Below are 27792 nucleotides of genomic sequence, written 5' to 3' on the forward strand. Positions count from 1 at the left end.
GACTTACTCAGAGTTATTATGCTAGGATATTATCTCTCGGACAGAGAAGATGATGTAGATAGTCGGCAGTGAGGCTGTGCTAAGGCTTCCTGATTGCTTTACCTTACTTGATGTTCAAGGAAAATACTCAATTGTAATCAGTCCACCTAGAATGTTCTTATTCTCTCCAGTCCAGTCCACATTCCCAAAACTCCTTTAACCTCTATAATGTGTTACAGTGACATGCATTTTATATATTTTTGTCCCTCTTCCTAGTTAGCTAAATTGTAAGCAACATCACGGCAGACCCAAACAGAGGTGCAGGGGGTGGAAGGATGCACCAGAGACAAGAGTGGCAGACAGACTGAAATACACTGCTGAGGGAAGCAGCATGCGAGACAGGAGAGGTCTGCTCTGCTATGTGGGTCACCTCCCTGGTTGGGGGATCAGACTCGTGCTGATAGGTTTGTGGTGTTAAGACTTAACCCCTTACGCCACTCGGGAGGCTCTGAGATATATGCGTATTATGGGATATTTAGATTTTTCCTTTCACCACCCCATCCCCCCCAATTTTTTATTTAAAAAAATTTTTTTTTTACAATTATAGATTACTTTAGAATAATACAGAACTTTTGCCTGGAGATGATTTCCAGTGCCAGATGTTTCACAATGTGCTTGCAGCTTTTACTTTGGCCAGGAAAGAAGGTCAAGCAGAAATCTATGTGAGGATGAATCTTAAGCAAGGAATTGTCAGATAAGGTAGGTCACCCCTGCCAGTGAGCACTTTCCTGTAGATAAACAGGAAGTTTGAAACATGACAGAAGAGGCCTAGCTCTGAGTCAGAAGTGTTCGTTTTATGTGGAAGGCGTCTATTCTCTTGAGAATATGGACTCACAGAATGTTCACCCTTGTAAGAGACTTCACTCAACCCCCTCATTTCACAGATGATGCAACTCCCAGTTGAGAGGATCAGGGATCTGCCCAGGGCTGTCATGCTGGTTGGAGGCAGAGGATCTGGCTTTGCCTGACAGGGTGGAGTGGGCTGGTTATTCTGACCCAGTCATGTTCTGTTTGTAGAAGGAATACGGACAGTCACCTGAACCCAGCTTTTGTGCTTTGGTAAGCACTGTATGCGCAAATCTTTCTAGCATATATGTGTTTATGTCTCTTTAATAAGAACTTTTTGGCTGTAATTTCAAGCCCCACCATGACCCTTTTAAATAACATAGTCTATTTCTTTACAATTATTTCATCTAACTCCATGCCTAAACCTAGTCCCCAAGAGCATACAAACACAGAGGCTGAGTGTAGATATATGGTAATATGCGTGATGGAGACAAGCCCAATACTGGACAACTGCCACGGTAGGGAAGAACCTGTTTTAGTTGCATATGTGCAACCTAAGGCCCAATTCTTTAAGTAAGAGATTGTGCTTTGATTAACTTTTGCTGGAGAAGGAAGCTTTGAAGGTAGGTGTAGGTGACTGGTAAATGTGGTGAGGATAAAACTATGTATCACCAGAAAACTTAAATGAACTCGTGGGAGGATGAGTGCTGTTTATTGCATGTCTGATAGATGCCAGATGTGCTATTCTCTATGATGTGAGCATTATTATTCTATTTGGGTGATGAACTTGAGATCAACAAGGCGAACATATCCAGAGCACACAGTAGAGAAAGTGCCAGAACTAGGAAACAGAAAGGTAGTTAATCCAACTACATAATCATTTCATCCAACTACCATGCTATTAAACTGATATAGGTTTAGGTCATGGAATGAAATTGTGATATGGATGAGATAACACATCAAGTTAAACCCTAAAGGTTTAAGCTTGAAATGTTATTTGGTGCCAAAGGACATAAAGATAGGGGATTCAGGAAGCTCTCGGGAGACAGAGTTCAGCTCCATAAGGAATGTTGATATGTCAGAACTATGGGAGGTAGAATTTTGATGGTAGTGATTTTCCTATCGTTGAAAACATCTAAGTTGAAGTTTGGTAGAAATGGATAGCCAAGAACCATTCATCAGGTGAGTGGTTTATCTGTGGGGTTCTTTCAGATCCCAGTGGTCTATAAAGTTAAGTCACATACATTTTGTTTTGTTTTGAAGATGTTCTGATGTCTCAAATTGCAAACCAGTGTATGAGATATCTGCAGATTGCAATTAGTTAAGTACTTTGTTGTTGTTGTTGTTTTTAATTTTCCAGGCTCTCTTGCCATGAAGTCCAGGTGTTAAAGAAAGAAAAGATTTTTTAAGAGCTTTCAATGGTTTTAATTATTTTATTCATGGGCTGTAAAATGAGAATCATTCATTCTGTAGTCAACTGGGTGACTATTTTCAGGCTGGATAGTAGAGAATATTCCCATGGTGGTCCTTAGCATTATTAGGAGTCCCAGGTCTACAAATTTAATTATATCCAATAACCAAGGGTGACTAAGCTCTGGTGAAGTAATTTAGGCAAACTCACAGGAAACTAATTGATTGAACAGAATTTTAATCCATTAATTTATGGTTGAACAGATAATCCTTCTAACAGTGCTAGCCATCCTTCTTCAAAGAGACAGATTTTTCCCAAGTGAGTATGCTCTAGAAAATCTTGATATTCTAGAAAAACTATAGGTTTAAATTCTGACCTTGAGTTTATAAGCTGTGTGAAACTAGGTAAATCATTAGAATAGCATGTACTTTGTACATTGTGAAATCCTATATATCTGTATCTAGTTCTGTTAGGCTCCTTTCTTAAAGTAAGTCAATGGCACCACACTCTTTTACCACATCTTCATTTTCTCTTATTTTGGATTCAAATTGCCTGGGTCTTTTCACGTCCTGGTTGTTTGATCTTGGGTATATCATCATAACCATTCTCTCTTACTTTCCTTATCTATAAAAGGAGGATGATGATTCTCTCTACTTCATTGATTGCTGAAATTTTAGAACACTTTGAATCCTGTTTGCCTTTATACATACTCTTCAACTGTGAACTTATTTCACAATATCCAAATTTATTTCAGTCTCATAAACTACAATTTCAATATGTGATAGCTTGCTAGAAAATATTTCAGAGAAACAATCCTCACTGTAATGTGACTTAAGACTTGGAGGGAAATTTTGCCTGGACTGGTTGCAGGGGAGGACTTACCTTGAAAGTCTGCAGTTGCCCAGCCAGAGGCATGGTTGCCAGACTTGAGACGTCCTTTGTAGTGTAAGGACACTTTCATTTGCCAGTGTCCCCAGGTGGCCTTGGGAACAGAGGTGTAGATTAAAATATAAAGCCAGGAATCGATGTTGCTCTTCCTTGGTATATTAACATGCATTATCTTTTTAACTTTGGCTTTATCGTCTAGTTATCTTTTTAACTTTAAACATAGTGAAGTGTTTTCTTAAGCCTGATAGTTTTGAGAGGAATTTTGAGCTTCATCGTTTCACCCCCCCCCCCCCCTTAAAGTTTTGGTTCTATATTTTAACTGCTAAGGCCCCGGCCATGAATGGTCGACTGCTGTTATACCAGATTTCACTACTTCTAGTCTCTAACTCAGAAGCTTGCCTTCCTGAGCAGACCAAAAGGGAGTGACATCCAGTGTTTTTTCCATAGAAGATGAGGCTTGTCTGATTATGGGCATGCTCTGTCCTTTATCCTTGTGGAGAATACATATTTTCCATGCCTCTCTCACTCTGGAGAACAAGGAGGGAATGTAGTATGTTGAGAGCTGACAGCATCTGTTTTCCCACTGGCTGCATGTTTACATTGGCATCTACTGTTTTAACTATGCCACAGACTAGAGAGCTTTATTCTGCTCTTGGCTCAGCAGAGAACAACCACACAGCCTCATGCCACAAAGGATTGATTCCTCTAGGACAGCTAGGAAAGGGGAGGGGAAAAGACCTGTGGAGTCTTCAGTTATAAGGAGGTTTGGAAGAGTCTGGGCAAATTTGGTAGGAGAACTCAGCCCCGCCAGACACAGCTCCCATTTTAAATCCTGATTCTGTGGTGGTGTGAAGGAAACAGACATTTATTAAACACTTTTTATGAGCTGAGCATAGGGCTTTATGAACACATTTAATGCAACATCCCTCTCAAACAAGGCTTTATAGAATAGGCATGTTCTTCCTGTTATAAATGGGACCCTGAAGCTCAGAAAGATAAAGTGACTTGCCCAAGGTTACAAACAGCCCTAATAAGGACTGGCTACAACTTAGTAAGGGCTGGGCCCAAGTCCTGCCTCCCTCTGCATCCTGTGACCTTTCCCCTGAACAACAGGTAGACATCACACCACGAGGGAGCAGACCTTGCAGGGTCTCACTCTAGTCTTTCCTCCACGTCTGTTCCCAAAAGCAGATGTTCTGGAAGGACTACTCATTCAGAAGCTTGCGACCCAGACTTCTCCTCTTTCAGCAGAGGTGGCATCCGGGCCCTCACTACTTTCTTGTTTTTGCTGTTCCTTAGTTCCTTGCTGAGTGTATGCTCCCATGCCCTTGGAATTTTATGACTCCATACAGCAGATATTTCCTCCTTCCAGCCAGTCCTTTCCCTGCCCCTCCCTCCGTTTAGGGGGTGTGAGGGTGAATTGGAGATAGACCATCCCAGAGCTCTGGAGGGGGGCTGTGGGAATCCACCTCTGCCCCCAGCAGCACGAGTGTCTTTTTACCCATCTCCATCAAACTGTAGCAATGGATGTATGAAAACTTTCTGTGAACTATAAACACATATAAATGGCTTTGTTTTTTCCCTAGTCTTTCCTCATGACATGTATCCTGGCCTGAAAGTTCCACAGACTCAGGAGGAAATGGACTTAAAATGGAAATAAGAGGGACTTAGGTTAATTATAGGGAAGAATTTCCTGACACTATGGGACTTCCAAATAAGATGGAAGAAATCCCCTTTAATCTTCTTCCCTTCCAGCTAAATATCCCGTTTCTTTAAGTTACATTCAGTTTCTAACTCTGGAAGTTTTCATCATTTTCATTGTTCCTTATTATATCACCTTTCGTACTTTCTCCATATGCTCCTCAAGGGTAGAAATCCAAACAGGATCCAGTATGCTGTGTTTCATCTCTTTGGAGTGAATCCCATGGCTTACTTTGACCCTAATCAGAAAACTCCACCAGGCCTAACCATGGATGGAGAAAAGAAAGAGAAAGGAAAGGAAACTGATCTGATCCTTCCCTGTCTAATGTCAAGTCTGTTGAGGCATTTAGCCAGTATCCCAAAGGAAGGGGCCTTACTGATCCTGCTCTGTGGATCTATCTAGAACTTGGGCTACTTTTCCCATTGAGCTCCCTGAGAGTATTTGAGAAAGAAATCTTTACAGCCATCTTTGGTAAAAGATAGTGAGTGCCTTGAGTGCATCCATAGAGACAGAAAGTAGAATTGTGGTTGCCAAGGGGCCTGGGTAAGGAAAAGGGAAGGTGAGCAGTAAAGATAAGCAGTTACTTTTGGGATGTGAAAAGTTAGATAGGTTTTTGGTTGTACAACATTGTGAATGGACCGAGAACCACAAAATAGTAGGCTTAAAAGGTGATTTTTTATGGTAATGCAAGCTACATTTCAATTTTTAAAAAAACTCTAGGGGCCTCCCCTGGTGACTCAGGGGTTAAAGACAGCACTCTCAAGCTATCTCCAGCCACAGCAGCTAAGTTCTATCTCAGGGCCTGCCAGGGAGCTGACCCACATGGTGCAGCAGACCTCCGCTGTCTGGCCACTGCTCCCACAATAGCGTATTTCGGTAGATCTGCCTGTTCTATTCCCCACTCTGGTGAATCCTCTCACCTCCTACACCTCTGGCCTACACCCCAATTATTATATGCATAAATAAATCCTTAAAGAACAATGGATAAGGCCTAAACACAGACATGCAGAGAGAAGGTATTTTTTTAAAAAAGGTTAAGGGCCCTCCCTGGTGGCACAGCGGGTTAAGGTGAAGCTCTGCAAGTGAGCTGCTGCCCCTTCAGTGCGAGTTCTATGCCTGGCCCAGGAGCTAACCCACATGGCACGCGGCAGACCTCTCCTGCCTCCCCCAGCAGTGTATTTCACTCCATCTGCCTGTTCTGCTCCCCACTCTGTCCCTGGTGAATCCTCTCATCAAGCCTGCACCTTTCGGCTGTCCCCCAGTTCTGTATGAATAAATAAATCTTAAAAAAAAAGGGGGGTGTGTTTATATATAAGGGGACTGAGAGGAAAGAGTAAAAAGAAAGGGAGGGAGAGGGAGATATTAATTGGCAAGCGTGTGACTAAATGCCATCTGTCCTGTTAGCAGCACTGTCTGAGCTGAGACCAGGAAGAGAGACAAAGCCAGAAAGCAAGAGAGCAGGCGCAGTGTTTTAGACCAGCCTGACCACTAAGCTCCACCTGCTCCCCAGCAGTGCTCGCGTCTTCAGGAGGCCAGGTCCATGGCGTGCTGGCGTGGATGGTCTTCAGTGCATGAGATCGCATCAGTGGAATGATCTCACTGATCATCTCACCACCCTCACAGGGGTGGGGGTGAATTCCATTCACAGTGTTAATCTCAGAGGTTAGTAACTGACTAGGACAAAGCTGGGACTTAAACTCTGGTAGTCTGCCTCTTTGGAACCCCTGTAATTTACACTGTACTTAAGAGGACTGTGGGTTGCAAAAGCACACACACCGAGTGCTTTAAAAAACAGATTCTTGGAATAGTGTAACGAGAAAGGATCACAGGGAATTTTGGTCCCACCACTCTTTAGGGAGACCCTGAGTTGCAGAGGGAAAGCTTTGCCTATTGTCAGAAAAGAGAAAAGCAAAGTCACCAAAGCAAGTAATTCTCCTAAGGTGAAGTAGCTGGTCAGTTGAAGTTGTAAAACCAGGGCTCACTTCTGAATTGTTGATGCCAATACTAGATCCTCTTACCCTGTGTAGATCCTCTTACCCTGTGCAGATATGCAAAGGTTTGTCTAGCTTCCAGATGTCATAGCTCAGTTGACAGATTCTGCCACCCCCCTACCCCCAAACTCTGCGTGTGCCTTCTGTATGCCTCAGCTGATTCTGGTTGGCCATCCCAATGAGTGGGGGTGGTGGCAGGGGGAGGGCAGACACCTAAATCTGTAAGGCCCTGCCCATGTCTCACAGATGTGCAGGATTCCAAGACCGTCTGTGCCTGTCACTGAGGTGAAGGAACTCAGATGGCTCCTCTGTTGCTACTTCCCCACCCCCGAAGTATTCATCTCTCAGTGGTCTTTCTTTTAAAAGGAATTGCTGCCTTCCAAACTTTCAAAGGGGCCAGAAATCAGTGGTTTTGGCTACTGAACAGGAAACTCAAAGCCCTTTCCGTTCCTTTGAGCTGGTTGGAAAGGCTGGGCCTGGAACTATTACTTTAAAGAGCAGAAGAAAAGTTTTTGTATAATTTATTTAAAAAAAAAAAAAACCTTTCCTGGAGTCCTGAATTACCAGCCTTGGTTGATACACAACACGGAAAAGAACTGCCTTGTTGCCTGGGAGTAATGACAGCAAACAAATGTGTTCTGACAGCCTGCTTGGGATCTCCTGGTCTGAAGTCTGCTTGTTACATTCTAATTGCTTCCTTGACTTCCTTTCAGTCCCCCACCTTGGTACCACCCTTACTCTTGGGACTGCCAGGCTGTGCCTGGTTACATCGGGCTGGCTGGGCCTGGGCCCCACAGGATACAGTGACCCAGCCAGGGCTATTCTCGTCGATGTCTATTTGCAAGATGCCTGTTGCTCTCACAGCCTGTTTTCCCATCATAAATGTTGACTTGGCAGGGACCCCGTGCGAAAGTTATGGTGGAGGAGCTTCCAGAGGCCTTCCCTAGGAACCCCAGCTGGTTCTCTGTGCCAAACAGAGGAAACAGGTTCTTAGACACTGTCCCTTGGGGGTACCTGAGTATGTATTGCCACCAAGACAACCCTGGTCGGGTTTGACACCCTTTGCAGAGTGTGAACTTCTGCCAGCTCTGTGCTTGCAGGAACCGTAGTGGCCCTGCGAGACACCTCTAGGCCTGGCTGGCCTCTAGCCTGGGCCATGCACAGCCTGCCCCCCTTACTTCTAGGAACTCTTCATATGTGACAGGCTAGAGAAAGTTATTCTTTGGCCCTGCCCTAAACCAACACTATTTTGGGGACCCCAAAATAGTCATCTCCAAACTTTTTAATGCACATATTCCTATCAGTAAAATGTGAGCCTGTACTCTTCACATGAGTACATAACGTGTGCTGTCATGTACATTATAAGAGGGAATTAAAAAAAGAAATTTGTAATAATTTATATAAGTTAAAAGATGAAAGGAAAACTAAATTTTACCATAAATTTGGTTTTAATCTTATTTTATTGATGGTGTATGTGATGGAACATGCTGTTCAAAAAATAATTGGCTTTCTGAAATAGCAATTCAAAGGATATCATAAAGGCTGAGTACTTCATTTTAACAGTTTACCTGGCTGAAAACTTCCTTAGAAAGGTAGAGTAACTATAAAGCATTAGCAACTTCGAGCTTATGGAAATCACGATCCCTTTTTCCAGACCATACATCAAATTATACTGAACTTTGCAGTTTGTCACTCATTGTTTGGAATATGTTTAAATAGATTCAGAAACTATTTACAATTTTACAAATTTCTACAGTTTAACAAATTCAGTGAGTCTCCACTTCATTGACAGGTTTTTGGGAAGAACCTTTAAGTCAAAGAAACTATAATGAAACCAGGTCCTCAGATAACTGTCATTCAGCACCCACTGAGTTATTTGTCTTTTTTCTCTCATAAATGAAACAATCTCCATGACCCCCTGTATTAGAATACAGTGCACAGATAAAGAAAATTTTAGAGAATACTCCTTGATAACATTTTATCAGACTTTAAGTTATTTTTAATTTACACATAGTAAAATTCACTCTGTGTAATCCTATGCATTTTGAAAAATACAAAGTCTGCTAGAATAGAGGAAATAGAAAAGCTGTGTCTCTGTTACCTGTTTTTAGTGAAATTCTCCCTCACTGATCACCTGCCACTGCTGGTCCCCTGGCCGCATGCATTGCCTGTCTGTGCACATGGTCGTGTCAGCTCTGTTTCTGTCGCAGAGTACCATCATATGGGTATACGGTCTGTTTACCAATTGGGAGTCATTTAAATTGTTAACAGTCTGGTATGATTATGAACAGAACTGCTACAAACAATTTCATCCAGGTTTTGTGTGAACATCGGTTTTTATTTAGCTTTGGTAAACCTTATCCAAGGTAACAGTCCCATTTTGCAGTGTATGAGAATTTCAGTGGCCACACATTCTTGAAAGCACTTGGTTTTTTCAGCTAAAAAATATTTATAAACTTTTAATAGCTGTGTAGAGATTTAATTGTGCTTTTAAATAAGTAGTGATGTTGTACATTTTTCTTTTTTTGATTTTTTTTTATTTATTATGCCTATAGAATTGGGGTACAGGCCAGAAATGTGGGGGCTGAGAAGATTCCCCAGAGACAGAGTAGGGTGCAGAACAGGCAGATTGACTGAAATACACTGTTGAGGGGAGCAGTGTGTGGGTCAGGAGAGGTCTGCTGCGCCAGATGGGCAGCTCCCTGGCCGGGGTGGAACTGGTGCTGTAGCAGCTGCAAAGAGCTTCACAGTGCTGTGCTTTAACCGGTTGTGCCACCAGGAAGGCCCTGAACATTTTTTCATGTGCCTATTTACATCTGTCTTGAAATCTATTTCAGTCTTTTTGCCCATTTCAGAATTCTTTTAAATTTCATTTGTTCTCTTATTTCTTATCACTAAGAGGCCTAGCATTCATAAGAGTTCTTCATAGGGCTCTGAAACCCTATACCTGATATGTGTGGTTTGTTTACAGATATTTTCTCCCAGACAATGGCTTATGTTTTTGTTTTTTTTTAACAATGGTTTATCTTTTCATTCCCTTTAAGAGTGTCCTTTTCAGACCAAAACTTGAAAATTTTCATGAAGTTAGTGTGTGTGTTTTTTAAGATTTATTTATGAAGTTCTACTAAGCAGACTTCCTTCTCTCTCCCTCCCTTTCATAAACTATGTTTCTGGTATAGTCGCTAAGATAGCTTTTCTAATACTGGTCACAAAGATTTTCCTCCTATGTTTTCTTCTAAATATCATTCATCACAGAAATATGAAAACATTGCCAAATGCCAATTCTCTGCAAAGCATTAATTCTTTTTAAAATGAGTTACATTCACATTCCCGGTTATAATGCCCCTTTACTCTAAGGGACAGATTTAGTGTGTTTTATTTTTTGGAAATTGTAGTGTAGCATACTGCTGTCATTTACTTTTGCCACAAAAAGTTGCTAGTTTTGAATGTTTATCTTTTTGCAAAAGAAAAATACACAGCATACCTTTATATTTTAAAGTGCTTTGCTGTAAATGAACTTCTTTGTAGTATTCTACAAAGAATTGCAAGGATCATGCTGTTTGAGGATCCTACTTTTATATGTCGGCCTTATTGACATCCTGCAGCTCAAAATAACAGTATCCATGGCATGTTAGAAGCAGTGGTAGAGGACACCATGGCCCAGCCTCCCTGTATGTCCTCTACATAGAAGACCCGAGAAGGGTCCCACTGACAATTTGTATATCAGGACTGTTAAGTTAAAACAAAAATTAAGTGAAAATAGATAACATTTCTAGTATTTGTACCCTATACTGGGGGTTTCTTATGTACCTTTTGGGGATACCACTGTCCTGGAATACCTTACAATGCAGCTTCTCTCCATGCATTTCCAACTCATGCCTGATTGCTTACCATGATCTGAGTGTTTGAGAAATAAATGATGAAGCTTTATGTTGCATTTTCCTCTCTGCTTCCTTCTAGAATTTTCCTTACAATCACCTCCTCCTAAGTACAAAACTTGAAGGTTTTGATAAATGTTTCTTAGAAGATGACAATCCCCATTATCTATAATGTAGGACCACGGATTCATAAGAGGATATGATTTTCGAACTGAAAGGGGACTTGGAGGTCAACTTGTCCAAACTCATTATTAAAGTCAGACCCAGAATAAGTGAACTGGTAAATGCATAGAATGGAATATGAGTCAACCGAATGTGCTTAATGACATATGCAGCAAGAGTGAATCTTGTAGAATTACTCTACAGAAAAGAAGCCAGACAAGAAGCACTGCATATACTGAATGATGTTATAGATTAAAAGTTATAGAAAATGTAACTATAGTGACAGTATGTAATTAGGCAGTAACTATCTTTGAGTGAAAAGGGTATTTGGACAAAATGCAGGTTGGATTAAGAGGGCATGAGGAAACTTTGGGATATGGTATATATTAGTCCATAACCTTGATGGTTTCACAGGCCTATATAGATGTCAAAACTCATCAAAAAATTGTATACACTTGAAATACAGACAATTATAAAACTATCCTAAATGTGAGTGAGGAAATTATGGACAATTCCTAGAGGATTCCAACTAAGAGAATTAATATTTAATGCAGGCCTACTGTATGCCCGATTGTTGTGCTATGTACAGCAAGATTAAAGATTTGGTCCATTCCTTCTGGGAGCACAGCTCAGTAAGGGAGTTAGATAATTGGACAATTTCACTCCAGTATGCTAAGTGCTAAGGAAAAGAAATAGGGAGCCAGAGGAATCCAGAACGTAGGTGCCAATGGGTGTCTCTTCCTGTGTAGATCAGAGAAAGCCTTACGAAAGAGAGGCGGCTGAGCCAAGCCTTATGATTGGCCAGGAGAAAGAGCCTCCCCATCAGGGGGAACTTCATGGGCAAAGTTGTGAAATGCAAGTTCCAGGAACTTCATGTGGCTCCACCTGACTAGGACTAGAGCAAAGGACACAGTGGAAAAGTAGCAAGTGAAGGGATTACTCGTGGTTGGTGGGGCTACATTGTGAAGCTTTTGCCACCATGGCCTTCCTTGGCTAAACCTAGGAACTGGGACATTGTCGCACCTAAACACGGGTTCCAAGATTAAAGGCTTCAACACTCATAGCATCACAGAGCCAGGGTGCTCATTTCGAGTCTGGGAGTTCCCATGTTATCCAAGGGTGTTTCAAACCCCAAATGAATGCAAGAATTGGGGTACGCGGCTGAGCAGCAGCTGAGGAATATCTGCTTCTTTCTTGGAGCCACACAGGGAGTGACAGTGTCTAGTGTATTTGACTGTTGGAATCAACCAACAATATAGCTGTTCCAAAAACAATGTTTCTACAAGTGAAGAATTTTGCCTTTCTCTCCAGCTGGAGGCCCTCATACTGAAAACTCTGAGCTTCTAACAGTGACTGCTTCATGTGTAATGATCTGTGTCCTGTCTGGTTCTGAGAACTTGTCTGGTTCTCACCGACCCTCTTGGTCAACTGTTAACCAGTCGCCCCCACACTTCTTGGTCACTGAGTAGCACAGGTCATTGGAGAGTCCCTTGTTTGTTTTTAGAGTCGTTTTTTTTTTTTTTCCTCCAGAGCAGAGTAGGACATTTACTTCAGGGTTCTATTGTCATGCCACATTAAAAATGCAGGCAGCAATGCAGAACATGACTGACTCATGTCATTAAGGCGTTTCAGTGTAACCAGAGGAGGAAAACACAGATAGGGCCCAAGTTAATGGAGGTGGACGCCTGCATGGCAAGCCCTGGCTCCTGTTTCTCCTGCTTCTTGCCACTCTCCAGCCAAGGAAAGAAGCTCATGTTTAAGCTAGAAGTAAAAATGGGATTACTGCTTAATAAGTATCCTGATGAGTTAGAGGTCACATTGCTTACATCTCTAAATGGGAGATGCCATGCTCCCCTTTCAGAGGACCTACTGAAATCAGGATCTACAAGAAGTAATTAGGATCTACCAGACAAGTGAGAAATGTGAGTCTGCCAATTTATTCTTATGCTGGAGGTCCTTAGCTGTCTTCTGCAGAGCTGAGCCAAAAAGACAAGCAAAGGTGTTTGTACTAGTTTCCATGAGAAACGCTGTGACCAGCACAGATGGCAGAAAATGAAAAGCCAAATGAGGATCGATTATCTGAGATAAATAAGTTACATCAGATGATGTAAAAAGCGAAGGAGATTTAAATGATATTGTAGAATTTGGCTTTTCCCTATCATTTTTCACCTGGCCTGGTGATAACAATCCAAACGGGCGGGCCTGAACCCTGTAGCTCTGTTTATTCTGCCTTCTCTTGCCCACACCCCCATGCCATCTGCCAGCTGGACTCTTCACTGGTTCACTGCGCCCTTTTTGCTGTGTCAATTCTGGGGGTCATGATTATTGTCATTTAAGACTGGTTTCCTGAATGGGTGGGCAAAATGGATCTCTAACTATTGATTTGTTTTCTTACATTTCAGTCGTTCCAAGGAAGTCAAGGACGAGCATACCTCTTTAACTCAGTGTGAGTGTCTCTGAATGGAACATCCATTGTTTGGTGGGACCAGCAACACTCAGAGACCCTTCCCTCTATGCCATAGTAAAAACACTGTGGAACATTGGTCTCTACAACTGGTAGCCAGTTCTTTTTGGGGAGCTAGGGGGCGGTGTATCTTAGATAAAAATACTATGTCCATTACCCCTAGAAGGAACATCAGGGGGCTCCAGTTGTGCAAGGAAGACGACAGAGTGTTTTGAGAAAACCTTTTCATGGAGGGCTTATAACCAGATCTGAGATATGTTACTGGGAAAGAGAGAAGATGATGAACAGCACCAAGATCTGCTGAAGGGCCTAAGGCTAGAGTGAAGGCTGGTGCATGCAGTGTCTCCACCCCCTCCTGAAGACAAGTGGGCATGACCTTCTGTTGTCCCTGGGCATATCATCTGTAACCTCTACCCTGGGAAAGGAAGGCAGAGCTCACACAGGCCTGCTGAACTGTGAAAATGGAGAGCTCGCATGTTCAACTTAAGACGATGATATACACTCTGAGGAGGAGGATGGTGTATTTGACATCCAGGGCTTGCGCAGTACAAGACTGTCTCATGATGTGTGATGTCTTTGGCTGCATTCAGATTCTGTCCCCAGTAAACTCTGAGGACCTGTGCGATGGATTTCTCAGAGTGGCTGTCAGTTGCCATCTCAAATCACAAAAATTAAAAGCATTTGTAAGAAAAATACCTAGTCCCAGCCATAAGTCACTAGTCTTAGTGAATCAAAACCTGCAAATCTGAAATTCAGTTCAGTAGAGATATTTCCTTGCCACCTCTTGAGGATTGTTACCACAAACGATGCCATTTTCTCTCTTGGCATCACTTGAGGCAGCTGATCTCAGTGAATATTTTGCTGGAAGCTCAGCTCCCGTGACTGATGGCGACATGGGGCTAATGCCCACTCTCTCTCTCTCTACCTCTTGGCGCAGTGTTAACGTGGGCTGTGGGCCTGCAGAAGAGCGAGTGCTACTCACAGGACTGCATGCAGTGGCAGACATCTACTGTGAGAACTGCAAAACCACTCTGGGCTGGAAATATGTAAGTACAGAGGCATTTGGTTGGCGGGGAGAAGGCGGGGATGGCAGCCTCAAGTCAAGAGGAAGCTTTCTCCTTGGTTCCCTGCACTTGTGGCTTGTCTCGGACCAGGCTAGAAATTCAGCTCAAGGAGTGATTCCTGGCACGCTCATCCGCTGCCACTCATTCTTCGTTTTCCTGATACCCCCTGCTTCCTCCTCTTTCCTTCACAGCTGTTCTAAGATACGCACACACCGCTACCTTTCTTTTAACAAAGCACCACCACTACCACCACAGTAGTAATTAATACCATAACTTTGACAACTTACTGTGTTCAGCCATGCATTATTTTACTCACTCTCCATGGCATCTCCAGTGGGGAGGTCATTTTAATCTTTATTTTATGCATGAGGAAAATGGGGCTTCAGGAGCAGAATGGCTCAGCCAATGTTATCTAGCCATTTTATGGCAAACCAGGACAGAAATCCAGGTGGTAGTAATCTACTTTTGGGCTTTGGAGAGTGAGTCGTCTTTTGCCAGGGTGAGAGGAGGGATAAGCATTCAATGCAAAGTGAACCTGAATTATTGTTGTTAATGGCAGACGTGTGTGCATGCATGTACACGGCACAGTTCTTTTCTCTACCCACCTGCAACATTACAGCAATGTCAGAAATATCCTGTTGTGGGGAGGGCAGTTTATTCTTGCAAAGATCCTCAAATTCCCTGTCTTGTCAGCTGCCTCTAGCTAGCTTTGGAAGGAGCTGGAGGAGTAGTGAAAACTGCCCACAGAGTGATAAAAATGTGTCATTGTAGGTAACAAACTAACTGTAACAAATGCATCACTCCAGAATTCTGATAATGGGGTAGGTTGTGTGTATGTGGGAGCAGGGTGTACATAGGAAATCTCCATATCTCCAGCCCTTTTTGCAGTGAACCTAAAACTGCTCTAAAAATATGAAATCTATTTAAGAAAAGATGTTGAACAAAAAAAAATGTGTTGAATAGAGCACAAGTATGGTTCTAAATTTTGGGGAAATGTGCAAATCCTAAGTCCTGCAGGTGGTCTGCAGTAGAGCAGCACTGTATTTAGATTCCATTTTTCACGTGTCCCTTAGAATGTTCAGGATGAGAAAGAAAGCACAAGACTCTGTTTTGCGAAGCCAGCAGGGTTTAGAAAGCTTCCTCTGGCTGCCTCGGTTATTTCCTTCTGGGTAAAACTGGCCTTTCAGCCCCCCTGTAACAGCCACTGGCCTCTCTGTCGGCCTGGACACCAGAACCCGCTTTTGCTTCTCCAGAAATGGCTGCCCTTTCTCTTTCTCTGCCCCTTGGTTATCTTTTCCTATGGTTTTGCTTCTTACTGATAAAACTCTTTCACAAAGTTTTATTCAAAGCCTTTACGTGGGGTCCAGAAGTGAGGGAGAGCTGTCCTTGCCTCCAGGGTGTGTACAGTAATACCAGGGAGGAAAGATGCAAGTGCAGGGAGAGGAAAGCTGGGCACGTATAGCGGCATGAGCAGAGCACGGAGCTACACCCCACGCAGCGACGGGTCGCCTCATACGACAGGCCAAGTGCTGCCTTCTCACTCCCATCCCTCACTGTGAACCTGAAGTAGGTATAATTGTCTCAGTTTTGTACATGATTAAATGGAAAGTGCTGCTTCTGACGCTGGGAAGCAGTAGAAGTGGGAACCAATCTGGGTTTTTTCTGTAGACTCAAGCGTCAGTGCTCTGTTCCCTGGAGTCAAACTGTGCATATTGCAGGTGTCCTGTGACTTGGGGGCTGTTGAATTTTCCCCTCTGCCTTTCTAATATTTTTTTTCCCGCACTCCCCTCTCCCCTACCCTGAACATGTTACAAAGCAGTCATAGGGACACAGCTGAACCCCCAAACCTGCCTGCTCTAAATAGGTTCTGCCATCCACCACATCAAGACAAAACATACAAGACTTTTAATGGAAAGGAACTTTAATACAATCACTGTGCAATACAGCAAACATAAATAATATAGTTTCTAAATCAAACACCCAAGGTTAACCGTCCCCTCATGGGGGAAAGTCCACCCAAAAGGGATTGGCCCAAAGCAAGGCCTGAAAGCTGCCACCCATAAGCCTAAAGCACCTGACCCATAGAAAAGGGTCAGAATGGCCAGACAAGTCTGGGAGGAAAAGAGCAAAATCAGAGTCAATACAAACGCTGCCATAGTGAGCCTCCTCCACACGGGTCTCTCTCCCACGTCATTTCACCCAGTCCAGGCCCAAGAGGCAAGCACAGTTTCCTCTCATGTCTCTCTGCTCCATGTGGCCCCCTCAGGCCTCCTCCTGGCTCTCCATCCTGCTTCCATCCTCCTCAGTCTCCTCTCCAGATTCTTCTCCTCTGTGTTCAGGTCCACCCTCCTGGTTGGGCCAGGGAACATGAAACCCCTTTTCCTGGGGAGCACCCTGTTACAAACATACTAGTGTACCTCTGCTCTCTCTCTCCCTCTCCCTCTCCTCCTGTTTCTCTCCCCCTCTCTCCCTCCCTCACGTAAACATATATACGCAGAGCTGGGGAATAATGAAGTGTTTGGGAAAATACTGCTGAGCCCACAGCTCTTGTGTGAGTGCAGCATTTGCATTCTCTCTCCATGCCCCTGCTCTGCCCTCCCCTCTCTGCTCTGGGGAGTGATTCTTCTCTCAACAGGAGACTCAATTGTGAATAGTGGTTCTGAAACCTAAAATCCCCGAGCTCTAGAACAGAAGATAGGGTTCGTGCAGGGGCTGCCTAGCACACATTGCCAGCTGGATTTAGGTGCTCACTGATGTGGTAGACTCAGGAGAAAGGGCGGATGCCCTCTGCTGCACATCAAGCCCAGCCATCAGACACCAGTATTTTTCAGGAGATTGACCAACATAAGTTCGTGTATCTGTGTCCATAGATAAAATGACCTTTTGATCCTGTGCCGTGCAGGACTTGGTGGGCTGCTGAGCTGGGGCTGCTCACCGTGCTGGGGTTAGAGGGTAACCTGCCAAGTGCGTTTCCCCTCGGAGGGGTGATAGCTGGGTGGGACCATAGCCATCCGGATTGTTCAGACACTCTTCCCTGGAGACCAGCAATGAAGGAAAAACAGACTTACCACATCTGACATAAAGAGAGCAAGATAAATGGAATAAAAGGGAAACCTATTTGGTCTCAGAATACTTTATTTCTCTCACCAAGTGTCTTTTCTCTAAGCCTAACAAAATATTTTATCTATATCTTTTACATCATTATTCATTTTTATACAATGTATGCTTGTATGCTTTCTCTTCTTAGGTGTGATCCCTATAAAATTCCCACAACCAATTCAGCTATGAACTGTCCCCATAGTCCCTTGTGATTTTTCTCTCCCCGGTTTTGATCCCTTGCCATCTCCCTACCTTATAGACTGTCTCTGAGGTAGGTTGTCTGATAATTTTGTTGTTTTTGTTGTCCTGATCCCTTATTTGGTTCCCCTATATTCCATCTCTAAGGGAAATCTGATATTTTTCTTTTTCCTTATATATGCCTTACAAAATATTATTTAGTATTATCAGACTTACCTGCATTCCTGGAAATAAGCAGAAATGGCACACAGACTTCACAGATACATCCACAGGGCAGGTTCTGGTTAGTGTCAGAAACCAAGTTCCCCTAAGAGACTCTGTGTGTGTGTACATACACATTCATGCATTCATCAGTTATGATAAAGACCTGTTGTTTGCCAAATAGTCTTCTAGGGTCTGGAGATACAGCAGTGAAGAAATCAAATGAAAATCTCTGCCTTCCATGAGGATCATAACTTAGTAGTGGAAGGCAAATAATAAACAAAATAGATAAGCAAGGTATGATGTTTGTAGTGATAAGTGCTGCGGAGAGAACAGGAAAAGAGGATGGAGGCGGGAGGATGGCAGTAGAAATTGAAATTTCATGTGGAGTAGCCAGGAAAGACCTTACTGAGATGGCAATGTTTGGGCAGATTGAAATGAAGAAAAAGCCAAAAGAGAGAGAAGAGGGTGTGGGGGAGAAAAGAATGGAATGAGGAAAGATTCTGAAGAAACTGATTCTAAATATTGGGAAAATATTCATAATATTTAAATTTAGAGACATTTATATACCACTATAAAGATTGAGAAAGTCCTGGTATTGCCTTGGTGCTGTAGTAAAGCTGGGGGCACAGTGGGCTTCAGTGGCGGGAATTCTCAGTGTCTGGGTGAAGCTGGGTGAGGACCTCAGTGGTGCCCTTCCTCCCCCTGTTCCTGTGCTGCAGTCGCCTGCTTATCTCTGGCCATTAAGTGTCTTTTTCTCTTTCATTGTTTCCTAGGAGCATGCCTTTGAGAGCAGCCAGAAATATAAAGAAGGCAAATACATCATTGAGCTAGCACACATGATCAAGGACAATGGCTGGGACTGATTGGAGAACACCCGCCCAGCCCAGTGTCTATGTGAACACCATCCAACTGAACATTCTACCCAAGCGTGAGAGAGTGACTGAACACTCGGTTCCATCCATTTAGGGGCCTTGCCATCTGGGCATTTTCCCACCCTGACACCATCTTTCTGGTGACCGGCCTCTAAATCGCCGTCTCTCTGTCTCTTTGCTTTGTATCCGTTTGTGAGTTGATCCTGGCTTCTCTCTCTGTTCTTGTGTTGGCTGAAAACAAAACAACAAAAGGAACAGATGCCTGACCGCATGGCAGTAGCCTACCTTGATAGGGCTCAGGCCCCATGCAAGAGCTGCTTGAAGACCTCCTGTCAGGAGAGCAGTGGCACAGCACAGGGGTGTGAAGAAGAGGGGAAGGGGGGAACCTTAAGGGTCCCGGGGTGGGCAGGGATGGGAAGGTAGAGGAGGAACAAAATTGTGCTGCTCCTGGAAACCTGGTAACTTAGGCTTGAAATAATCGACTTGTCTAAAAGGACAAAGAGAAAAATATACCTCATGACTGCCTTCTCTCTGATCAGAAGTTTCTGTTCCTGGCACCACATGTGCCAGGTTAGCAAATGAGCACAAGAAGTGACCCTAGTAGCTGGTGGGACAGGAGCCTGCTTCTCCTTTACTGAGTTGGGGAGTGTCCTGGTCGCAATGAGTGACTTAGAAAAGCTCCAAATGGGTTTCGATCACTCTGATGCCTCCCTGCCCCTCTGAGTGATCTTTGCCTCTCTGGCCACTGTAGGTGAGAGGAGAGGGGACTGTCATTTGCAATGGGTACAGTATCCAAGCATCCCAAAGGCTTTGACCAACAACTAAGTAAAATCAGTAAGTGAGGAGAACAGGGAGCAAAGGGTGCTGCAGTTTGGGAGTCTGTAGAAATGGCACAGACGTTGGGCCAGGAAAAAAGAAAAGCAGAAGCAGTTAACAATGCCAATAATTATGCCCTTAAAAAAATGACTCTTAATAAGAGGAGAACATTGTGTGGCAAGGAAGGGGGTGGGTGGGGTGATGCTGGGATTAGTTTAGTTTTGAACCATTACAGACCAGGTGCATCATTCCTCCTTCGTATGCAGTGATCAGCGATTCTCTGTACATTTTCTCCAGTTATTTCTTTATAGATTGTGGAAAACAAAGTCACAAGGTTTTGAGCTTAGTGGTAACCTGGCAGATAGGCTCCTCATGTCCCTAGCTGTTCTCTTTGGGCTTAAATGCTTTGTGTGGAAAGAAATCTGTTAGTGTGGTCCTGGAAATGAAGTGAGGGATCGGTTTGATATCAAACTTAAAGTCACGAATTCCAGTATTGACCTCCCTCCACACCCTGTGTTCCCATCTAAAGTTCATCTTATTAGGGAATTGGAAAACAAATCCCTGGTAAGGTTCATGAGAGAGGAGTTTGTTACATTTAATCAACACTGTGAAGTCTGTTCTACATAGAGCAGTTCAGCCAGTTTATGGTGCATGACCCAAAATCATTGAACTGAGTTCATTTCACTGCTTAGACTAAATATATTACTATTGTTAAGATGTATGTAGGATACATTAGATAATTCTCAGCATCTCATTCTCCAAATAGTCTGATCCTATAGGAAAAGTCACCCAAAAAGTCCATAGAGAAAAGAATCTGTAAAATTGGTTAACCAAGATTGAAGTAGCAAAACTAGGACATCCTCAGAATTGAACTAAGTTCAATGAATCCAGGATGGAAATTCCTTTTTGCTTTTTGTGTCTCTGGGCCCTCACTGAAAATTGGAGGGCTCGAAATGGACAAGGTCCTTCCCTGCCAGTGGTGGGAGGACAGCAAGACCGACAGAAAGTGGGTAGCTGCAGGTTTAGCAGTAGCTGCCTCTGTGAGACAGACTGAGTCTTAGAGATCAGGGCTGGTTCCCAACGGCTTCTTGCCCACATCTTTGGTGCTTTAGTAGCCCAGGGAGAAAAAAAAATCCCCTCTGCATGACTAAAAAGTGAAATGAGGTTCAGAAGTATTTCATTTTTGCTCCCAGAGAAACAGTTCCTCTGACTCCCAGACCCAAGATATCTAGATAGATAGATAGATAGATAACAAAACAGCAAAACATTTTCAACTTTAACATTCCTATGTTGGTTTGCTAGCACGGAAATCATGGATTTTCTTCTCTCACCCAGAAGGTAGTGGCTTTCATTTGATTTCATCTTGATTAGCCCCTTTGCTCAGGGTACGTCCTGGCTATTGCTAAACACGGGTTGGTGTTTTGTCTTTAAACTGTGGTAACACAGAAACCAGACATGGGGTGCTCTAGAATTTTCAAGGGCAGAGGAAACTAATGTGCCACTGTTCTTTGGGAGTGGGACCTCTCTGAGCAGTGCATGGACGAGAGCACCTATCAGTTAGACCCTGGTTCTGTTACTTTTCAGTTACTGTCCACCGAGCGTCCAGTGGGTGCCTGGCACCACACTCGGTGCAAGGGATCTCAGTAAAGCATTGGTTTTTCCATAACTGTAAGGAAAATAGAAGACTCATTAGGCTTTCCCATTGTGTCAGTGAAACCAAAAGTGCTCCTTACAACCTAAGCTTCATTTATGGCTTGTCTGATGTCTCGCGGTATAGAGAGACCACAGCTGCTCGATGGGAATTCCTGTCCTCAGTCAGATCATTCTTTAATTTCCTCACCAAATTATTGACTCAGAGCATAACCAAAGACCTCACCCCACTTCCCCCATAGGTTCACAGAATTGAGTTTGATGGTAGAATTTAGGCAGGGTGTGGGGAGTACAGAAGGGGAAAGGGAGAAATGAGAAAGGGAAAGGCGTGAAGTTCTATACCTCAGCCAGTAGCTGCCTTCATTTTTAACTGAAGTCCAGCTGGCAGACTCCCTAGTTTCATCTCTCCTGTGCCACCCTCGGCCATATGCCCTTGGCTGCCCTGGATTACACCCGACCCCCCAGGATATTCATCTTGGTCTGCTGATGGGTTGACTTGACTTGAATCAAATGCAGCCAAATGTGGTGCCCCACAGGGTGTCATTTGGACTTGACTGAGTGCTACCCCAACACCTGTGACAGTAGGAACATGCAGACAGGGTAGAGTCCATCTTACTGGTGTTTCAGTGTGTGACAAAGGTGTCCCCTTTATAAAAAGATTTTCAAGTGGAAATATATAAAAGAAACAATTGCTTGTGAAATATACTTTTGTAAATAATATTTAATTTTTTAAATAATATATTTGGTGCTGTTTTCTCAGATCTCCTGAGAGCACTTTTTATTTTGATTTTTAAATGCTATGGTTTCCTCTGCATTTCTTGAAGTATACTTTAAGGGAAACAGTGATCACCAATATACTCTTTTTTAAAGAAGATCTGTATAATTTTAGTCTGGATGGAGACTATAAAGCAATGCCTCCCTGCACTTTTTTCCCCCATGAAACAGACTCTGCAGTACCTAACCAAGATGAAAATTGAAATATTTTCTGGCACCAGTATTGGCTAGAAAATATATTCACTAAAGTCAAATTTAGTGACAATTTAGATTCCTTTTGTTGGAAGAACGTCCAACAAATTAGAACTTTATTTTTTTTAAGAGCGCGTGTGTATGTGTGTATAGCATCTTGAATTGTGCCTCCTATTTTGTTTAGTTTTGTTTTTCTTTTTGGGGACACTCTACCTACAGTTTACACCTTGGGCACATAAGTTTTTCTTCTTTCTCTCTGGCTGTTTTGCTTCTGAGCGGACCAACAGCATAAACCACAATTATTGTTTTCTTGCGCATGGAACTGTTGCCAGTTTGTTCCTTTTTCTTTGTGTGCTCAACTTCTGCAGACCATATGGAAATCTGTTGTTCGTAAAGATCAAGCGGAGTCAAATTACGTTTCTGAAATGTGAATGTACACCCCAGCCTCCAGCTATTATAGCTATTACATCATGTTAAAAATCAACTGGTTTGGATTTTAAAAAGATGAATAAAAGTGATACGCATACCTTATAGGTGTAAAACAAGTTACAGCTTTTTTTTTTTGAGAATCAGATTTTCCCAGGTTCAGGAAGGGGCTGTGAAATCAAATCTTGAACACAATCAGCATTTTAAAAGTATCTGCCTTAGATGAGAAAACATGCTAGTGGCCTAGGTAGAGGAAAGACAGATGTAATTTTAAAAATTAAAGTCATGAAGTCCGTCAGCAGTGAAAGGTAACACCAAGAAGAAACAAATTATTCTCATGTTACCAAATTCTAGCTGCCCCCTATGTTTTTCTCTTAACATTTTGGTTAAAGTGAGAGTTGGTTCCCCTTTCCCAACCTGCAGAGACTATCTTTCAATACAGAATCTGTCTGTTTATGCTTGTGTTTACAAACTTATTTGTTGGGTTTGGGTTTTGTTATTTTATTTTACTTTGTTGGGGGAGGGTGGCATTTTTCAGGTCACTTTGCTTCAATAACAAAGATAATTATTTTCAAGTAATTTGTTTTCATTTTTTTCCTATATTTGTATATAGTAATTCAGTATTAGAGAAAAGTACATTGTTTCTGTCATATTTCCAATCTGTGTTGGTGCTCATTTGAGAAAATAAAGTTTTCAAATATTCTTTGGAAGGCTCTTCTCTTGATTGATCTAGCATGTTTCATCTTGACATTTCAACATTTAACTGAGAGGCATACAGGTGGTCATCTGTATATCATTTTCAGATCTGTCAGCTGAGACCCTACAGGTTATTTTCTCTGAGGACTTGGCCAATTGATGAGTAAAAGCCAGCTCTCCTACTTTAATCTACAAACCTGTCTTCTGGCTTTAAATATCAGAATGTATGAGTGACATTTCTGGCTTCTACCTAATGTGTTCCATATTATTAGACTAAGGGAGCTTGAGCTTGCACTAATTTCTCTGGTGAAAATAGGAGTACACTAAGGGAAGGAGAAAATTAAAACGACTGTCGGAAAGAGCTGTGAGCAGCATTATCTTGGATAATAGCTAACAAGGAAGAAGGGAGACATACATTCCATTTTAGTATATGGACAGTCAAGTCTTCTCTCACAAAAACTTACTGAATATCTACTAGGTTCCAGGTACTGGGAGAGGCAATCAGTCTCAGTAAATGAACTTTACTTTTGTCCTTGTGCAGTCTTGTGTAGCCAGTCACAGAAGTGAAGTTTATATTCTGGTGCTTTCATTTATTTCACAGCTAAACATTTTTGCATCATCATCATTTTTTAAAGCTATATTTATTGATGCATTCAAGAAATGGGGTACAGACCAGAGGTGTGGGGGTGAAAGGATTCACCAGAGAGAGTGGAAAGCAGAACAGGAAGATCTAGTGAAATACACTGTTGAGGGGAGCAGCAGGCCAGACAGGAGAGGTCTGCTATGCCATGTGGGTCACCTCCCTGGCCAGAGGTCGAACTTGTGTTGCAGTGGCTGCAGCTAGCTTCATAGTGCTGTGCTTTAACCTGTTTCACCACCAGGGAGGGCCCTAGACATCATTTTATACAATATTAAGTACTTTTTATAAAGACTTGCCTCTATCATGTGTAGGCAGCTTAGACAGCAAAGAAAAATGATAAGGAAACCATACAAGTGACGTGTATTTGTATTTTCACATAGGTGGTATTTTCAAAGCCCATTCCCTGTAAAATACTTTCTATTTCCCATGAATTTTTACTTGTCTGTTTGGGGCCAAGCTGATGTTGACTTTTATTTGTCCTTGAGTATATTTTCTTCCCCTGATCTGCTTAGCATCAGTGGATATGCCTGTTAATTCATTGTTTGCCTTTGGCAGACAGGGAGGAGAGAATAGATAACTCCTGTTGGAGACTACTACTTTCAAACCAGCAATCTAGGGATGCCCATCCTTTCAAGCTCTTAGGCCCCACAGTAGCTTTCCAGATGGACTAGGCCCGGGGAAATGAAAGGAAAGCACCAACTCCTTGACTGCTTAATTAGTAAGGATTCAGGGGATGCAAAATAGAAAATCAATATAAAGCCACAAAGAGTGCTGCCTGAAAATGATGGATTCCATACATGAATATACATTGGACTTCTTTTGCTTTTTAATACTCTAGTGGGTTATACATACAATTATTCCTTGCCTCAGTAGTAGACAATTGTTTAATAATGCTCGGTAGACATGGAATAAATGTGGATGGTGGAAGTACTAACAATTAAAAAACCGTTTCCTGTATTATAATCCCTAAGAGTAGAATGTAGTAGAGGTTAGCAGAAAATGTCTTCTACATAAGGTAAGTGGCTACATCATGAGTGATCAGTTTATTATTTTTGTAACAGGTACTTTTTGGACATCTATTATGAGCCTAGCTTACTCAGGAACTTAACACTAGGGAGGAAAAAAAAAATGGGTGGTATTAATTGTGCCCAATGGGAGAACAAAGCGTTATAGATGGCCCACATTTCTGTTAGCCAAATACACTGCCACATCAGCCCTGACCCTCACAGGCAGCTGTTTCCTGCAGAAGGAACTGCTCATAAATCCTTTAATCTGAACCCAATCAATGGCTCGTGTCTAAAGCAGGGCAAACTGCAGATAGAGCAGTGGTTTAAAATCCTAGTGCTTCATAAAAAGATCATCTTTGAAAGAGCCTAGCCCAGAGCTTGGCACACGACAAGGAGTGATTATTATACATTTGCTCAGATCTTGAACTGGAAGTGGAGTGGACTATTATATTCGCTATATGTACATAAATTTTTAAATTTCACCAACAGTCATGTGAAGCAAAAAACCCCATTTTACAGAAAAGGAAAGTGAGGTTCAGAATGCATAATATAACCATGGAAGAGATGGGGATTTTTAAACCTTTGTTCTGATTCCGAAATTCACAACCCTATCTGTGGCCCCAGCCGGCCACTCAGGAAACAGGAATAACTACTAAAGAGGAAATTTTCTGGCAGATCTGACTAAGCACACACCCAAAATGCCATGGTTATTTTATTCTCTCATGTTTTATTCTTTTTTCATGAAATGGAAATCCTGGCTTTTCCATTGCAACCTACAAGCTTAGAACTGAGAAAAGTTGTTGTAACTTTTAAAATTGTAACTATTTTACAAGATTTCAGGCCTGTTGATTGCTTGTACTATGATTGCATATTACTTTTAAAGGGAAAAAATATTATTTTTAGTTCAGACTGATTTTTAAAATTGCCCACAATATTAGTAACTAAACATGGCAATATCTCTATGGAGCCAGTGGGGGTAACTCCTGGCTTCATGTCACATGAAGATACTTCCAATTCCCAAGTGATGTGGGATCATTTAATAAGTAAAGGGATACTTAGAAATTGAACTTTACAAGGTATTAGTGCATTCTATTAGAACTTAGCCTATATTTATTTCAAATTAAAATCTTGTCAATGATTTATCTCAAGCTCAGAAATTAACAAGGTCAAGTGGAAAGAAAGTTGTCTTTATACTTGGATAGATGGGTATTTGAGGCTAATTGCATGCTTACACACTGATCACTTTGAGGAACTCAATTCTCAGGACTAGTTTCTATCATTTGTGAAGTGTGGATACCAGCAACCACACAGATTATGATGTTCACATAATCCTCCTAGTCCAATGTCCAGATCAAATAGACGTTCGCGAGTAACATTACATCCATTTTTGCTGAGTGAGTAGATGACATACATAGGGTATTCGGTATCCAACATTCATCCCTCTAACCCACCTTTACTAGGAGACTGACACTGGGAGGTTAATGACCAACTCTTGGTCATGAGCCACATAATTTACCAACGTGGACCTGGAGCTCAGGCCACCTACGCAGTCAGACTACTGGCCTTACATCCCCTGCTTGCTTTACCTTCTAGAGTGTGCATTTACAGAAAGAAAAAAGGAAGGGCGTCAGCTAGAAAAACATCCTTGAATTTTAGGATCCTGCTTGAAATGTTTAGAGTAACCCTCTTTGCTGATCTTCAGCAAAGTAAAATATTTGCATTATCCTCATATTGTGGTCTCCTCTGCAGGCAACAAATGGCAGAGGAAGCAGAATGGCCTCAGCCTCACTCCCCCTGCAACCTCCCTGGACCACTGCCTCCACCTCTGAGCCACTTCTCCGAAGTACAGAAACCAAAGAGTCAAATCAGGGATGTTTTATTTATGGCTTTAATAATGGAGTCTCTTGGGAAAAATCTTGGTTTCCCATTCCCAGGAGCAAAAAAATGCTTCTACAGAATGTTCTTGAAATTTATTACTGTTTGTACTTTTTCCCTACCACATTCTTTGAACCACCTTAATGGAGTTTTAAATGACCCTCCCAAGAGTAGGGGGACTTGCTATCATTCACTTGACTGGTAGTTCTGCACTAAGCCAGTGCACCACTGAAAATTGAGACTATAGTTTGATAGGGCTGCTGATGACATAATCCAATGTTAAGCATTCTGTATTTATTAGGAAAACTGCCACTAACCTAATGGGAGCTTGTTTTAGCTTTCTCCAGCTTCTAGTCCCATGTTTCCAGATCCTTTGGAAGAAAAGCTCGACAGCTCCTGGAGGCACTCAGGCTTGAAGTTGTTTCCATGGTGACAAGTCATACCCAAGGTTCAGGTTTCAATTCACTTTATATTTCAATAATATTATGAAGAAATAGCTTGCCAGTGAGAATGCCAGCCATCTGTAGGGAGAAGACGGAGGAAAGGGGCAGCCTTGACCCTCTGAGGCTCTCACTTGAAGAGGGACAGAGGGAATCTTTTTTAACCTGGAGGAATGGGTAGTCATCTTGTAAATAAAAGGTCAGAGAACTGGTTTAGACCGGTGGTGTCCAACATCAACTAATCTATCTTGCCTTAGGTAGACCCAAGTTTAGCTTGAGGGAGTTGCGCTTGAAAAGCCAGAGTTGATAAAACAGGATGTTCTCCACTTAGGAATACTTAATAAGATCTTTCAAGATTGTGGGCCAGAAACTGACAGACCTATAGAGGTTATAACAGACTTCCAGGCTCTGGTGACCTATTTGACACAGTTTCATCATCAATAAAAGAAGGCTGGGTTGTTGTGAGGACTAAGTGAGATAATTCACACCAAGTGCCCAGATCCTGAACCACAGAGCTA

At 42.4% G+C, this 27792-nt stretch overlaps 1 protein-coding gene across 1 annotated transcript in view; it reads left to right on the forward strand.

Moving 5' to 3' along the window:
* YPEL2 (yippee-like 2 (Drosophila)) overlaps positions 1–23279 on the forward strand; it is a 40397-nt gene extending 17118 nt beyond the window's left edge. Inside the window, exons 2-4 of the mRNA XM_004684429.2 lie at positions 13260–13303; positions 14259–14367; positions 18660–23279. Of these exons, the coding sequence (XP_004684486.1) occupies positions 13260–13303; positions 14259–14367; positions 18660–18749 (243 nt within the window). The 3' untranslated portion in view covers positions 18750–23279. The remainder of the gene's footprint in view (positions 1–13259; positions 13304–14258; positions 14368–18659) is intronic.
* The last annotated feature ends 4513 nt before the right edge of the window (positions 23280–27792 follow it).

Source organism: Condylura cristata, unplaced genomic scaffold (genome assembly GCF_000260355.1).
Source record: "Condylura cristata isolate star-nosed mole 26May11 unplaced genomic scaffold, ConCri1.0 scaffold00017, whole genome shotgun sequence".
Classification (NCBI taxonomy): domain Eukaryota; kingdom Metazoa; phylum Chordata; class Mammalia; order Eulipotyphla; family Talpidae; genus Condylura; species Condylura cristata.